This window comes from Giraffa tippelskirchi, chromosome 10 (assembly GCF_054371585.1).
Source record: "Giraffa tippelskirchi isolate mGirTip1 chromosome 10, T2T-mGirTip1v1.2.pri, whole genome shotgun sequence".
Lineage (NCBI taxonomy): Eukaryota > Metazoa > Chordata > Mammalia > Artiodactyla > Giraffidae > Giraffa > Giraffa tippelskirchi.
Window position 1 is genome coordinate 121,971,776 of NC_137284.1, and position 16,116 is coordinate 121,987,891.

At 55.2% G+C, this 16,116-nt stretch overlaps 2 protein-coding genes across 2 annotated transcripts; both read left to right on the plus strand.

The window, feature by feature from the left end:
- The first annotated feature begins 835 nt into the window (after positions 1 to 835).
- Positions 836 to 11,007, plus strand: GCK (glucokinase). The gene is made up of 9 exons (XM_081535284.1): positions 836 to 1,667; positions 2,186 to 2,340; positions 3,456 to 3,575; positions 5,117 to 5,212; positions 5,421 to 5,520; positions 7,511 to 7,694; positions 8,616 to 8,771; positions 9,417 to 9,650; positions 9,905 to 11,007. The coding sequence occupies exons 1-9, from the start codon at positions 1,559 to 1,561 to the stop codon at positions 10,047 to 10,049; spliced, it is 1,299 nt and encodes a 432-aa protein (XP_081391410.1). The 5' UTR covers positions 836 to 1,558; the 3' UTR covers positions 10,050 to 11,007.
- A 2,864-nt stretch (positions 11,008 to 13,871) lies between these two features.
- Positions 13,872 to 15,899, plus strand: MYL7 (myosin light chain 7). The gene is made up of 6 exons (XM_081535285.1): positions 13,872 to 13,979; positions 14,169 to 14,244; positions 14,511 to 14,615; positions 15,042 to 15,120; positions 15,329 to 15,377; positions 15,798 to 15,899. Exons 1-6 carry the CDS (start codon positions 13,944 to 13,946, stop codon positions 15,897 to 15,899), a joined length of 447 nt encoding a protein of 148 aa, XP_081391411.1. The 5' UTR covers positions 13,872 to 13,943.
- Positions 15,900 to 16,116: the final 217 nt, after the last annotated feature.

A 16,116-nucleotide genomic window follows, 5' to 3' on the forward strand; every position in this document is an offset into this window, starting at 1 on the left:
AGGAATGCTATGGGCTTCAGGAATTGAAACACCTGACTAACCATGGCCTTAAGTGATGAGTGCTTGCTTCCACAACCAGCACAGGGAGGTGTGTGGGTCCAGGGCTGACTCAGCATGTCAGTGATGTCATCAGGGCTGGGCTCACTCTGCCTCTCTTCACTGCCATCTATAATATGCTAACAGCCTTTTCTCTTCAGCCTTGTCTCCTCATGGTTCAGGATAGCTGCTACAGTGCCGGTTATCACACCCTTATACAGCTGTGTACGCAAAGTTGGCAGGGCACTGATCTTCCCCAGAGGGCCCTCCTCCTGCTAAAAACAGGCTTCCCTTCACCTGTCATTGGCCAGAACTGGGCCACATGCACAACTATAAACCAAATCACCAGCAAAAAAGGGACAGGATAACCGAGCTTGGCTTAGCCCAATCATGGGATGTCCCCTCAGCCTGGTGGGGGGGCTGTCTTCCTTTAAGGTGATAGCCCCCCAGTCTCCCAACAAAATGTGGGCTATCAAAACTGAGGAAGAAGGAGCACATAGCTGTGTCGTCTCCTTATTGGAATTCAGAGCATCTCCACCCCCGAGTTCACATGGAAAACTGCCAGCAAAAGAGGGTTAGGTTTTTGAAGAGTGGATCCATGGCTTTTATTCTAGTATCTGCCCTTTCTTTTTTGGTCTGAATATCCAGGGAATCAAAATAGCCTTTTCTGCATGAATATGTGCTATTGTGCAAAGAAGGAAGGGCCGCCATACCTCTGTCCACATGCAAGGTCAGAGCAGGGTCTCTGCTTCCTGGGGATTCATGGGCATGGGTACTGTGTTTATACCCAACCTCGTGCCACCACAAAGTGGTGAGTGAGCAGCCACTCCTCCAAAGAGTGTGGGAGGAGACCCTCGTCCAGGGTGTCCATACTCATAGAAATGGTGACATTGAATCTATCTTTTATATATAGGGACCCTTCCTCCCTCTAATGGCCTCAGCAACTTCCAGGCTGTGGACACCATGCTTGAGACACCTCTAACTAACTGATGTCACCTCTAACTGGTGCCTTGACTAACACTTCATGAAAATTTGCACCACTGGCCCATTTACTCCCTTAGCATAGACTCCTAGAGGTAGAATGATCGGATCTTTTAGACAATAATGGCAGCTGCCCATCGCCCTCCAGACTGGCTCTTCCAGCCTGTGTCTCACCCACTCTCCTGGTTAGCACCTCCCTCTTCCCCTGACCTGGATCAGGGGTACAAAGGGAGGTGCCTCATCTTCCCTCTACCCCTCATCCCCAGGCTACATTTGTTTAGAAGGGGTGTGGGAACTCCATTGTCTTAATTTTTCAACTGGTTTCAACTGCGGTAGTTTGAAATGATGGGTCATTCTGAACTCAGGGTCAGGGTGCAAAAGGAGACCCTGGGTGTGTGTGAGAAACACCTACTCCGCAGGTCCCCCCTCCCCAACTCTGCACAGCTCCTCTCCCACCCAACTGCTCCCCATCCCCCTCCCTGTGCAGGCGGAACAGATCCTGGCGGAGTTCCAGCTGCAGGAGGAGGACTTGAAGAAGGTGATGAGGCGGATGCAGAAGGAGATGGACCGAGGCCTGAGGCTGGAGACCCACGAGGAGGCCAGTGTGAAGATGCTGCCCACCTATGTGCGCTCCACACCAGAGGGCTCAGGTATCGCGGTCCAGGACAGGGCCGGGATAGAACCCACATGGGAGCCAGCAGGTCCTCAACCAGAGGCAGCTGTCCCCTGGCTCCAGCAGGGAGAAGTGCCCTAGGCCCTTCCTAACAGCCCCAGTGTGCTGAGCCCCAGACACTGGCCTGTTCTTATTCTTGGCTCTATTGGCCCAGCCCTGGGGCCTTCAGGCTCATTCTGGTGCTTGGCTTTTTTCATTTCACAAGAAGAAAAATGATTTCCTATAGTCATTTGGGGGACTCTCAGCCCAATCCTGAGTCTGGACCATTTTCCTAGATTTTCGGGTGGGCTCTGGGCTTGGGGGACTTTAGTCCAAGGCAAGGAATTCCTGCTGACTTCCCCAGTTCACCTTTGACCCTTTCCACAGTTTACTCTGGGGTCCGGTACCAGAGGCCCCTCTGGTGCCCCCACCATGCCTTTACCTCCTCTTCTCCAGTCTCAGGGGTTCTGCCAGGTGGTGCCCATGAGACTGATGTACTTCTGTCTGTGGCTGCAGAAGTCGGGGACTTCCTCTCCCTGGACCTGGGTGGCACCAACTTCCGGGTGATGCTGGTGAAGGTGGGGGAAGGCGAGGCGGGACAGTGGAGTGTGAAAACCAAGCACCAGATGTACTCCATCCCCGAGGATGCCATGACGGGCACTGCTGAGATGGTGAGCACCCTGGGCTAGGGAACAAGGGGCTAGGGGGAATGGCAGGGGCCAGGATCAAGACCATCCAGGATCTTGGAGCTTGGCTAGTCCTGGTAGGAGGGCCTACCTATTCATCAAGGGCAGGTGGCTGTGGGCCCAACTTCCGGGGTCCCTGCTACAGGAAAGGGAAGCAGCTGCCGAGAGGCCTAGGTGGATGGCCATGGGGCATGGCGCCAGCAAGTCACACCCCTGCCCAGTTTCCCAGAAGGGTCGGAAACATGGTAGGGCAGTCCAGAGAACACTCTGGTCCAACAGGCTCACAGCCCATGCATGCATTCTACTTCCTCCCCATGTGGCGTTCCCTCACCCTCTACCAACATAGATGCCAGGTGGCATGACTGCAATGAAAATATCTGCCCATGGGGAGGACTCAAGAAGGTCCACAGAAGTAGAATGAGCCCTAGGGGACGTAGATGAAGCCAGAGCCAATTTCCTTGAGGCACAGGGTTTTAAGAGCCAATTTCCTTGAGGGACAGGCCCACAGCAGCCTTGTCCTTGCCATACCCTGGAATGGTGCAGGACAGGGAGTGCATCAAGGAAGCAGGATGGTGTTGCTGCCTCCCTGGGCCTGGAACCCACTGGGGAGCTTAATCAATCAGCAGGCACTCAGTAATGCCCAGCTCTGTGGACAGGCCTATGTGAGTGGGGTGGTGGCCAGTCCTAGCAGGTCCAGGGGTTGGGCAGCCAGCACACTTGGAGGCAGCAAAGAACACTTTGGGTGTTGAAGCCAGAAACCATAGTTATAGCCAGGGATACACCTCTGTCCAAAGTCTGAGGCTAGATGCTGCTGGGTCCAGCTGGGAGGGCCAGACTGGCAGAGCACAGCTGGGCTGGGGACCAGCCCCATCATCCTGGCATTGCCTGTCCTGAGGACTGCTTTCAGTGGGACTCTGGCATGGGGGTCGTGCACAGGGCTTGCTTGAGTCCGGACAAGCAGTGGTGATCAGGAGCAGGGGACTGAGGGTAGGTCCAGAGGCCATGCTTTCCAGGGGCCTACGGTTAAGCAAGGGCTGAGGAGCATCCTGGCACGAGGCTCACCCTCTGCAGCCGATGGCCACCATGGTGTTGTCTTCCAGCTCTTTGACTACATCTCTGAGTGCATCTCTGACTTCCTGGATAAGCATCAGATGAAGCATAAGAAGCTGCCCTTGGGCTTCACCTTCTCCTTTCCTGTGAGGCATGAAGACATCGACAAGGTGGGGCTAGGTGTGAAGTGGGTGGGGGAGGAGGTGGACGGATGAGTGGACAGGTACCCTAGAGAAAAGGGCCCATGAACTCTGCCCTGGGCTGCTTTCAAATGCTGCACTCTATGTTGGGAAAGAGCCTTGGATTCAAACAAGCTCCATCACTTACCTCCTGTGAGACTCTGGGAAATCATCATAATACTAGCTGATTCTTACCATTACCTCAAGCATCTTTGCAACCCTATGAGATATGCATATCACCCCCATTACAGAGTAGGAAACTGAGGCATAGCAACTTGCCCACAATGGGAAGTGGCAGCACTGGGGCTCAAACACAGGCAGCCAGGCTCCAACACACCAGTGTACCATCTGTGGGGAAGGCAGCAATGTCCCAGGGCTGCGGCTTTACCCTGCCTTTCAGCAGGCAAGTTAGCCTGCCAGTTATACACGCCCCCACACATACACACATATATGTAAATTACACACACACACAGACATATGTAAATTATATGTATACACATGCAAAAATTACACATGTGAATCACACAGGTGCACATAAATTATACATGCATGCACTGCATGTGTTACACCATGTATACACTCATGATTATACATATATAAACACATAAATTGTACATGCATATTTTTATGCATAAATATACTCACATATATACATACACAGGTCAGTTATATATTTGTATATATCTACACATGTCAATTATACATACATATATACATGTAAATTATACACGTCAAGTATATATACATATACACGTGTAAATTACACCTGCATATTTACACATGTCAATCATACCTACATGCATATATGTGTGTGATTATACATATATATATATACACACACACATTCACAGGTAAATGATACATACTCATCTACACACATTAATTATACAAATAAATATATATGTGTGTAAATTATACATACATACACACAATTATACACAACACACAAGACCTCTGGGTCAGAGAGAAAGCCAAAGTCAGCACTCCTGGCAGAAGCAGCAGTGGGAGCAACATCTCACGTTGGTTTTCCAAGCCCCAGTCCCCACTGGACACTGGGGGCTGGATGGGACCTTCACACACAGGAGCTGCACACAGGAGAGGAGCCCTGATCTTATGTCGGCTGCTCCTCTCTGGACCGCCTCCTCACTCCTCACTGGATGATGACTATGGGCTTAACTATACAGGCTTTCTTACATCGGCTGGAACCCAGCCCTGCAGAAATATGAGATATGGATAGAGAATTGTCTCCAACACTTCTCAAAGTTATATGGCTGTTTTGAGCCTTGGTTTCCTCAGCTTTAAAGTGGGTGCACATTGTACTTCCCTGGCCATCCAGTGGTCAAGGCTCCATGCTTCCAGTGCAGGTTTGACCCCTGGTCAGGGAACTGAGAGCTCACATGCCAAGCTGCGTGGCCAAAAATTTAAAATAAATAAATAAAGTGGGTGCACATCCTTGTGGTCCAAGTCAGCTCCCATACTTTCACACCTACCCCCAGCAACCAGCAGTCACTGAGCCCCTCCTCTCCCCCCAGGGCATCCTTCTCAACTGGACCAAGGGCTTCAAGGCCTCAGGAGCAGAAGGCAACAACATCGTGGGGCTCCTGCGAGATGCCATCAAACGGAGAGGGGTAAGTGGCACCTGCACCTGCCTCTCTGACTGCCCTGGACCCTCCTCCCCCCACCTCAGGCCAGGATGCTAGCGAGGGCCTGCTGGGTGTCCCCCCCAGGTAGGGGTCTCTGCCTCCTGTGCCTGGCTGGAATGGCTCGGAGCCCACTAAGCTGAGACCCCTACCCCCATCCAGCCCCCATCACCACTGTCTCTCCACCTCTTGGCAGGACTTTGAGATGGACGTGGTGGCTATGGTCAATGATACTGTGGCCACGATGATCTCCTGCTACTATGAAGACCGCCGGTGTGAGGTTGGCATGATTGTGGGTAAGGATGCACGCCCTGCTCAACCCAGGGGCCCCAACCACCCAAAGACAGAGCTGAGGCTTCTCATCTACAGCAGGCTTCAAAGGGCCTCGGCACCAGTCACGGCCACCAGAGGTGCGGGAGCCCATGGTGGTCTTGTGAGCAGCAGGGGTGTCCTGCATGCACGTGCTATTTATTGGTAGGAAGCATTTCAACACTCATGAGTCCCTGCCTCAGATGGCACACCAGCTGCATGTCCACCTGGCCCGTCAGGATTTAATTAAATCACCTCATCTGGTAAATTGACCAACCTGGACAGATTTGTCCAAGTGGAAGAGGATAAACCCGAGTGGCGTCATCCCTTCCCAGACAGTCTTACTGCACCCCAGGGCATCTGTTCACCCTGCTGGAAGTGAAGGCAAGTACCAGGAAAGGGGACAGCGCGGGCCCCAGTGGGCCCTTCCCACCAACCGTGGGCCTTTCCCAGAAGTTCCTGAGGCCTTACAATGTTTACTGCAGCGCTTGGACACACAGGCATGTGGGTATTTCCCTGGACTCTCCGGGCCCTGGTTACCCAGAAAGGCAGCGTGAAGTTTGTTTGCTTCTAAGGTCCCCTTCAGAGTCAGCCATAAGGGGTTCTGTATTCATGTTCTTACCATCCCTCTCCAACTGTATGAACATGTCCTAAGGGGCAGCCTGGTCAACTCTGCCTCTCCTCTAGTTTCTCACGTCTCTTCCTTCCACTCTCACCTTCCAGCTGAAAGTTAAGTCCACCCCTAAACAGAAGCTCCAGGGGCCCTGGCTCTCTCCTCCCTGAGGGGAGAGAGAACTGCCTGGGTCAGTTTCCCAGCCCACTTCCACCTGGGCTCTGTGGCCAATGGCCTCAGGCTCGCCCCTGGAGCAGAGACGGTAGAGTGGCCCGTGATCACATTCGCCCTGCAACGCTCTTGGTGTCTTTCCTCTGTGGTTAAACACATGTTTATGATAATTACCAAGAGCTAAAAATTGGGAGGAATCACGTCAAAGTCTGGATTTCTGTATTTTTCCCCCACAAAATCTTGGAAGGCCCAGCATTACTGGGCCTGGATCCCAGGCAGCTCCACTGCTGGTGTGAGGTTGGCATGACTGAGGGGCTGTCCCTCACAGCTTGAGGGGTGTGCAGTCACGTTCAGATTGACGCTCTGCTGTCACCATTTTGAAACTCAATTTATGAACAAAAGACTCCATGTTTTCACTTTGCACGGGACTCTGCAGACTATAAATTCCATAGCCAGGCCCACCTGCAGTGGCCCGTGTGCTGCTCCCAAGGGCCCACACTCTGCCTCAGTCACCACTGGGTGTGTGCATGCACGCTCAGTCGCTTAGTCATATCCAACTCTTTGCGACCCTATGGACCGTAGCCTGCCAGGCGCCTCTCTCCATGGAATTCTCCAGGCAAGAATACTGGAGTGGGTTGCCATTTTCTCTTCCAGGGGATCCTCCCAACCCAGGGATTGGACCCATATCTCCTGCACTGGCAGAAGGATTCTTTACCACTGAGCCACCTGGGAAGCCCAACCTCTGGGTGGCCCCCCTCAAAAAAGAACAGTGGCTGAGACAAATAAGTTCAAATAAATATTTAGAAAGTGCCAGAAAACAAGAGGGATGCACAGACAAGACAAAATCATAACATTCCATACCCATCTGTAACTGGCAAAGCACTTTTAACATATATTCTTTCCCTCACTTCTCTCAACTCCAGGTAACAGGGGAAGTAGGTGTTACCAACCCCTTTTGGGGAAGAGGAACCACCCAGGGAGGTGGGCTTATCTACCTGAGGTCACACAGCAAACCCAGACCTTCCAGCTCCTGGGAGAGCTGGTTTTCCTTTGCTGCAGGGGGATGGAGGGAGTGGTGAGGGTGGAGGGCTCAAAGAAGCTGGGAAGACAGGGCCAATAGGGCTTCCTGCAGGGGCGATGCACCCAGGACAGCTGGCATCCCAGGTGGGATCTGACACTGCCACTTCCCATAGGCACAGGCTGCAACGCTTGCTACATGGAGGAGATGCAGAACGTGGAGCTGGTGGAAGGGGATGAGGGCCGCATGTGTGTCAACACCGAGTGGGGCGCCTTCGGGGACTCAGGCGAGCTGGACGAGTTCCTGCTGGAGTACGACCGCGTGGTGGATGAGAACTCCCTGAACCCCGGGCAGCAGCTGTAAGGACTGCCCCTCCCCTGACCACGCGGCAGATGGGGCTGGCACGCAGATAATGGGCTTGTTTTTAAACAGTTCTGGGGAAAAGCAAACTGACGATCTCTTCATAAGCTGGCTCCTCTCTTCCTTCAGCTCAGACGTGTGTGCCCCTCTGTGAACCAGAAGTAGTGAGAGATGCCAAGATTAGTCTTTAAAAAGAGGGTCTATGGACAGATGAGCAGGGACCTCCCCCATTCCAGCAGGTGACCACTGGCATAGGAAGACTCTGAGAAGCCCCCAGCAACGCTGACTGGTCTTAATCAAGAGATACTCTAAGTACGGCTCTGAACAAGTTACCAGAATGAATTGGAGTAATCTGGAGGATGTTGCGGGTTCACAGAGCTTGTCCTGAGTCAGGGCTTTCCTTTATCAACTGCCTACTCTGCACCAGGCACCTGAGCTTCTTCTCTGGCTCTCCTAAACCTCGGCGAGGTCGGTAGTATTCAATAAAAGAGGAAAACACTGGAGGCTTACAGAATCTAGGCCCAACTCGGTGGATTCCAGGAGCACAGGGACCCTAGGAGTCCTAGCAAGTGGGCAGAGGCCCGCTCCAGGCTGGCCACTAGCCCCTCTGAGCCTGAGCTTCCCCAACTGTCTCTGGGTGATGAGAAGAGCTCCTATCACATACATGCGAGGAGATCGAAGTGGGCTCAGCTCAGGGTCCTTCGGGAGGAAAGTCGTAGAGGGACTGAACTGCGGCCCCACCATGGATAGTTCTCCCAAGGCCCCAAAAGCCCAGGTGGATTAATGCTGGAATGGGCTTGAACTCAGTGTCACAGCGTCCCACATGGCCTCCTCTTGGCTGTGATGGGGTGGTGGCCGACCTCCGTCTGCTTGTGGGGACCTCCCTGCGGAGAATGACCCGGCTGTCCTCCTCTGCCCAGGTACGAGAAGCTCATCGGTGGCAAGTACATGGGCGAGCTGGTGCGGCTTGTGCTGCTGAAGCTTGTGGACGAGAATCTGCTCTTCCACGGAGAGGCCTCGGAGCAGCTGCGCACACGCGGCGCCTTCGAGACACGCTTCGTGTCGCAGGTGGAGAGGTGCGCGGGGCGCTCAGGGGATAGGGTTAGGGTACGGGTGGCGGTGTGCACGCAGAGGTTCCAGGGCCCAGACGCAGAAGTCGGGCGGGGAGGTGGGGGCGAGGCTCCAAGAGTGGGCCGGGCCTAGGTGGAGCTCAGGGGGCAGAGGGCGGGGCCGGGACCCGAATTGGGGTCCCAGGGTAGCGGTGAGGTCCTGGGACGCGTGCGGGGAGCCGGGCTCAGAGGGCAAGGCGCAGGGCGCAGGGGCTCAGGACCGGCTAAGGTCCCGGGATGGGGCTCCGGGGGCGGGTGTGGCTTCCGACTCCGAAGGGAACTCCCTGCAGGACAGTCGACGGAGACCACACCTCCCCTGTGCGGTTCCCCCACCCGCCGTGGACCTAGTCTCATTTCATCCACACAACAGCCCAAAGGAGCGGCAGTTGTCGTCCACGTTAGGGCGGAGACCCTGGGCTTAGAGAGACGAGTATGACCAAATTACTGCTGGTCCCTGGCGGAGTCAGACCCGCTCCCCTCGGGACTCGGAGACCCAAGCTCTCTGCCTGGGAGAGGTGGGCAGGGGAAGGGGCAGAGGCCGCCGCGGTGGGGATCTGGCTGGTTCCAGACAAAGAGACCCTCCCTCAATGCCCTCTCATCCCCTCCCCGCAGCGATTCCGGTGACCGCAAGCAGATCTACAATATCCTGAGCACCCTAGGGCTGCGGCCCTCGGCCACAGACTGTGACATCGTGCTCCGAGCCTGCGAAAGCGTGTCCACGCGCGCCGCGCATATGTGCGCCGCGGGACTGGCGGGCGTCATCAACCGGATGCGCGAGAGCCGCAGCGAGGACGTGATGCGCATCACCGTGGGCGTGGACGGCTCCGTGTACAAGCTGCACCCCAGGTGAGCCCGCGCGGCCTTCTGCCGGTCCAACCCTGGTCCAGCCTGCCCCTTGTGAGTTTGCATCCTTAGGGCAGAACCCGGGCGTCGGTCTCCATCTATGATACGCAGGCTGAGAGGGAAGCTCTCCGATGTCCCGAGAATTCTTAAACTCTCCGTACTCCCTTGGCACCCAGACACAGGAGGAGGGTTCCCTTGTTTTACCCCTTGCCCTGCATTCAGCGCGGTACCAGCAGCCAAGCTTCCCCTCTATGCAGCTTCAAGGAGCGATTCCACGCCATCGTGCGCAGGCTGACGCCCAGCTGTGAAATCACCTTCATTGAGTCGGAGGAGGGCAGCGGCCGGGGCGCGGCCTTGATCTCTGCGGTGGCCTGTAAGAAGGCCTGCATGCTGGGCCAGTAAGAAGAAAGGCTGCAAGGCAGGAAGGAAGCTGTGGCCGGCTACTGGACCTGGGCTCCAGGGGACACTCTCCTTACAAGTCCCCCCAGCTTGGCCCAATCGAGAGGCTTCTCCTTGTGAGGACCTTGGATGCCTCCCATCCCAGCTGTCACCCCCAGAAGATGGGGGAAAGCCTCTGGAGAGGTTGCAGAGGGCCCAGGCAGGCCTCTTCTCTCAGGGTCAGTTGGTGAGATAGCCCTAGGGCCCTGACTGGGTTGGGAGCAGAAATGAACAGGAATGGAGAACCCTCAAAGTACCTCGCCTTTCTTGCTGGAATCAAGGACCCGGGAGGGAGTTATTCACTCAGGATTTTGTTGCATTTCTGCACTGCTTGTCTCTTGGACTTTCAGCCTGGCTCAGCCTTGGCTCTGAGAAGGGGGTGCCCTCTGGACCCTACTATGGCCTGGCTTCCTCATGAGCTCAGCCTGCATGGGGAGGCAGCCCTCATCACCTGGCCAGACCTAGACCTGGATTCCACAGGGGCCCCAGGGAGCTGCTGATCACTCAGGCCCAGGAGATGGAAGGGACAAGCTCCACGGTGGAGGCTGTGGGTACCCCGAGACCTGGAGATGGCAGCCTTTTCCCTCCCATCCTGCCATCTCTGAGTGGTCTGTGGTTCTGGGATGGACCCTCACAGGAGATGCAGGAGACAGAGTCCCCAAAGCCTCTTCCCAGAGGGGCCCAGGAAAAGGAGGAGTTCCCCTACCCACAGACAGGCCTGGGAGCATCTCTGGGATCGAGTCCCCGGCTCCCATGGCCCTGGGCACTCAGAAAGCCCAGCAGCACTCAGCACACCCCCCAAGGGACAAGCTAGGCCTCTTTCTTCTCAGCAGACTTCCATGTAACCACACCAACATATCCATGCCCAACCTGGAACTGTGTGGGTTTTTTTTTTAATTAAAAGTTTTAAAAGTTTAGAACATGACCTTGTCCACTGTTCTTTGACCTCTGTGTATGAGACTATGGGACAGCGCACATACAGACATGATCCTGTGCACACAGACACTCTGCAGGCCAAGGTGTGTCTTGAAATGTGCCATGCTCTCTGGTGAGCCATGCTGGGTAGTATGAAGAGTAACACACAAGGCTGCAGGAGCAGGAATGGCATGGGGTGGTGCGGGGGGGTGTGGTCAGGGGTCCTGGACTTGACCAGGCCTCTGTCCACCAGCCTGTGGGATTCAGGGTGTGGTTCCATCTGTTTGTAATCATTCAGCAGCTCTGAGATCTCTGAGATCTTCCAGGTGCTATCCTGGAGGGAGTGGGGCTACTCTAAGAAGGGGGACAGGGCTGATCTCTGGGGACTGGTCCTGCTGCAAATCGGTCTCAGCAGGGAGTTCTGGAGCCACTTAGGTTGTGACAGTGATGGAAGGGGTCGGAGACAGAATTACAAGAAGTCACATGGGGACTTCCCTGGTGGTCCAATGGCTAAGACTCCGGCACTCCCAATGAAGGGGGCCTGGGTTCCATCCCTGGTCTGGGAACTAGATCCCACATGCTACAACTGAGAGTTTTCATGCTGCAACTAAAGATCCTGCGGGCTGCAGTTAAGACCCAGTGCAGCCAAATAAATATTTTTTTTAAAAGAAGTCACATGATTTCTGTGATCCTTTCAAGTTTGCTCCTGAAAGAAATGCCTATTTCACGTTAGCCAAGCCTCAGGGCTAAGACCATCTTACACACAAACCCAGTTACATATGAACATGTATTTGTAACATTTTAACATACACTCACCTTTTTTTTTCAGGTTTTTGGATGTTGTTATCTTTTTTAATTTCATTTTTATTTTATGTTGGAGTAGTCAGACATGACTGAAGAGACTTAGCACATCGTTGATTTACAATGTTGTGTTAGTTTTAGGTATACAGAAAAGTGGTTCAATTATACATATACATATATCCATTCTTTTTCAGCTTATTTTCCCCTCTCAGTTATTACAGAATACTGAGTAGAGTTCCCTTTGCTATACAACAGGTCTTTGTTGATTATCTATTTTATACATAGTAGGGCTTCCCCTGTGGCTCAGTGGTTAAAAAAACTTACCTGCAATGCAGGAGACGTGAGTTCAATCCCTGGGTCAGGAAGATCCGCTGGAGGAGGGCCTGGCAACCCACTGCAGTATTCTTGCTGGGAGAATCCCATGGACAGAGGGGCCTGGTGAGCTACAGTCCATAGGACCGCACAGTCGGACATGACTGAAGTGACTGAGCACACATGTGTAGTGTGTATTACACTCACTTTTCAATGAGAGAAACCAGCAAATCTGGAATGACTATGTTGTTTCGTTCAGTACTTAACCCAAAGTTGTGATTTTGAGTTTTCATGTCCTCCTTGAGATGCTGTCCCATTTTATGGTATGCCACATGTGGAATTACTTCTGACCTTTTTCGTTCTCTCAAGTCTAAATTATGCATTGGAAGTCTGTGTGAGCCTCTGATGACATCATTATCGGTATTAATGTACTCATGTTCCAGCATTCACCTACAGTATTGGATCTCACGTTACCATAAATTATTTTCTAGGTGTCCTTTGTGTTACGATTCAGGGCCTTGTATTGATTGTTTAAAATTCTCTATGGAGGTAGGTTATAGCTATAGTCTATGAATTTCATTTTAGGAGAGTAAAAGAGGTGTTATAAGATACTTGTTACACAAAAGGGACCTTGGGTCTGACAGATGAGAGCCCTGCTCTCCTAGCTGACCTCCCTGCATCCTCACCTCAATGGGCAGAGAGACAGCCATGGGCCCTCTCCTCTTCTGGGTTCAGGGGAGCTGCCAACTGCCCACTGTTCCCGCTCTGGCAGGTCCCCAGCCCCCCAGCCCCTCTCTGCCCTGGGCCCACAGGGAGCTGAGAGGCTGCTGCTCTGGCACAGTGCAGGGAGCCCAGGCCCCTCACTCTGTAGTGGAACTCCACAAGAAGGGCTTGGAACCCTCTTCCATGGGGGTCACAGGGGTTGCTCGGGGTCCGGGCAGTGCTCCATGCTCCAACAGCATCACATGCAAGTTCTGGTCGGGGTTGCCATTAGCTCAGGGCTGCCTTTTGCCCCTTGGTCAGAGGGGCGAGAGGCCAGGGCCAAATGTCCTCACCTCAGGGAATCCCTGGAGGGGGGTGTCTCAGGCCAGAGACCATCCTCAGAACCACTGACTACCTTCCCAAGCCCAACGGAGACCTCAGGCCAGCCCTGCCCCAGCTGTCCCTGTGGCCTGGGCTGGAACTGCGGGAAGGACAGTCTGGTGAGAGTAACAGGGGTCCCTCATTCATCCCTGGAGTAGCGAGAGCTGCGAGCCTTCTCTGCTCTCAGGAGGCAGTGCACTCAGCAGTGCCAGGACAAGAGGACACTGCATGTCACACGTCTGTCGGGGGCCTGAAGGTCATTGGGAATGTGGCTGGAATCTGCTCAGGGGCCCTGTCTTCCCCCGGCCCAAGTAGAGGCTGCCAAGTTTGGGCCTATCCTCTCCTCCTGTCCTTATTTGGCATTCCAGGTGATAAGGCTGAGACATAAAGGGGACTGTGGGCCCCTCGGGGCAACCAGGCCACTTCAGAGAGAGAGGATGGTGAGTGCCAGGTGGGGGACTCCAGGCCGGCAGCCTCCAAGGTGCTGTCCTTTGGGCTGGGGGCATGGAGCCGGTGCTTCTGTGCCTGTGCTGGGCCCAGAGAGGTGGTCTCCAGGGAGAGAAGCAGGGCCCTGGGCCCCGGCTCTCCCGGGAATGTTCTGGGGTTGTCCATGGCAGGGAGTCTTTGGGGAGCTGGGGAGAGGACCCATCCCCACCTGTGGTAATGCAGGCCAGCAGGAAGGCAGGGACCCGGGGCAAGGCCGCGGCCACCAAGCAGGCACAGCGAGGCTCTTCCAACGTCTTTTCCATGTTCGAGCAAGCCCAGATCCAGGAGTTCAAGGAAGTGAGTGCCCCACTCCCACTAGCCTGGGCCCCATCTGGGCACCGTGTCCCCAATACACCCCCTCTTCCCTGTAGATCAGAGGTCTTGGCCCCTGTCCTTGCTCCTCCCACCACCCAGGACCTCCTCACCTCCTGCCTTGCCTGGGGTGGGGGCTGCTCCACTGGAGACTGTGGCCCCCCTACCTCACAGGCCTTCAGCTGTATCGACCAGAACCGTGATGGCATCATCTGCAAGTCGGACCTTAGAGAGACCTACTCCCAGCTCGGTGAGGGCACCCGTCTCCTGTCTGGCCCAGATCCTCTCACACCAGGGACCCAGCTCAGAGCTGCTGGCTGGTCCAGCCTGTACTGTCCTGGCTCACACCAACCACCCACCCCCAGACCACCTACCCGCCTCCAGACCACCTTCCTTCCACTTCACCTCCCCCACCCAGAGAACGTTTTCTACCCTCTGTGGCTGGGGTGGGGGAGGGGCAGCCCACCCCTACTCAGGGACACTCAAGGGCCCTGTGTCCATCTAACACCCCCACAGGGAAGGTGAATGTTCCAGAAGAGGAGCTGGACGCCATGCTGCAGGAAGGGAAGGGGCCCATCAACTTCACCGTCTTCCTCACATTGTTTGGGGAGAAACTCAATGGTGAGCCTGGGGCAGGTCTGGAGTCCCTGGCTGGGCAGCAAGTGTGCACCCCACCTGAATCCTGCCTGGACCCGGCCTGAATCCCACCCAGAGCCTGTCCAGACCCCATCTGGCCCTTGCCCACCCAGAGGATGCAGGGCCCACCTCTGCATTCCAGACCCAGGAGCACTGATCACCCCAAGCCTCAGGGCTGGGAAATATGACTTTGCTTTCACTCCCAAATCCCCAATTCCAACCTCCTGGCCAAGCCCACCATTTCAGAAAGACAGCCAATCCCAGCATCTCTGAGCCCCAAGGAGCACTTTGTATTGGGCACCCTCTCCCTCCCTGAGATCTGAAAGGTTCCCTCCTGCACCCTGGGTTCCTCCTCGGTGGGGCTGGGAAGCTGGCGGTGTGGGTGCTCACCTGGTTCTCTTGGCCTCCCAGGGACAGACCCTGAAGAAGCCATCCTAAGCGCCTTCCGCCTCTTTGACCCCAGTGGCAAAGGCGTGGTGAACAAGGATGAGTAAGTGGGACAACGGAGTGAGTGACTGGGGGCACCGTGCCGGAAGCAGGGAGGGAGGTGGGTCCCCTTGTGAGGGTGGCCACCTGTCCTTTGGGGTCCTCTCTGCTTTTGGGGAGAGCTGACCATCTGGGCTGTGAAAGTCTCCATCCCCTCCCCATGCAGCCAGTCCCACCAGGTTCTCCCCACTGCTCCCCACTTACTCCCTCAGATTCAAGCAGCTTCTCCTGACCCAGGCAGACAAGTTCTCTCCAGCTGAGGTGAGGATTCTAGGCTCCTTCAACCATCCCTCCTGGGCCCCTTCACAGGGCCCCACCCCACAGGGTCCGGGAGGTGGGGGCCTCAGTGACCCACTGCCCTCGTGGGCTTAGAGCCCAGCTTACTGGAGGAGGTGCTGCCTCTGATGGAATCTGGAGGGTGAAGGACGTGGAGTCAGAGGAGGTGTGGGGGCTGGGCGAGCTATGTGTGCAGATGTCCAGGGGTGAGAGTGCAGTGAACCTTAGAGGTTTCTGACATGTGAGGGAGGGCGGCTCTGTGGGCAGGGTGGGCCCTGTGACCCACCGCACCCCTCACTCCTGCCCCAACCCTCCGCCTGAAAAGCTGCGGGGCAGTGCACGGCCCCAGGGGCAGGACGAATGTCACAGGCCTCTGTCAGATCACTCTGACCAGCGCCTCCGCAGGTGGAGCAGATGTTCGCCCTGACGCCCATGGACCTGGCGGGGAACATCGACTACAAGTCTCTGTGCTACATCATCACCCACGGGGATGAGAAGGAGGAGTGAGCCAGAGGTGCCAGTGGCTGGGACTCAGGGCCAGGCCTGTGGGGACACCTCAATAAACGCTATTTCCGAATTAGATCTCAGTGGTGGCCTGTCTGTGACAGATGGGAGGGGGCGCCGAGGTGAGCTGAAGGGCCGATGCAGAGATTGCTGTGACAACCAGCCTGGCCCTTGCCAGTCCCCTGCATGCACCCCACACTGCCCTGTGACCTATGAACCC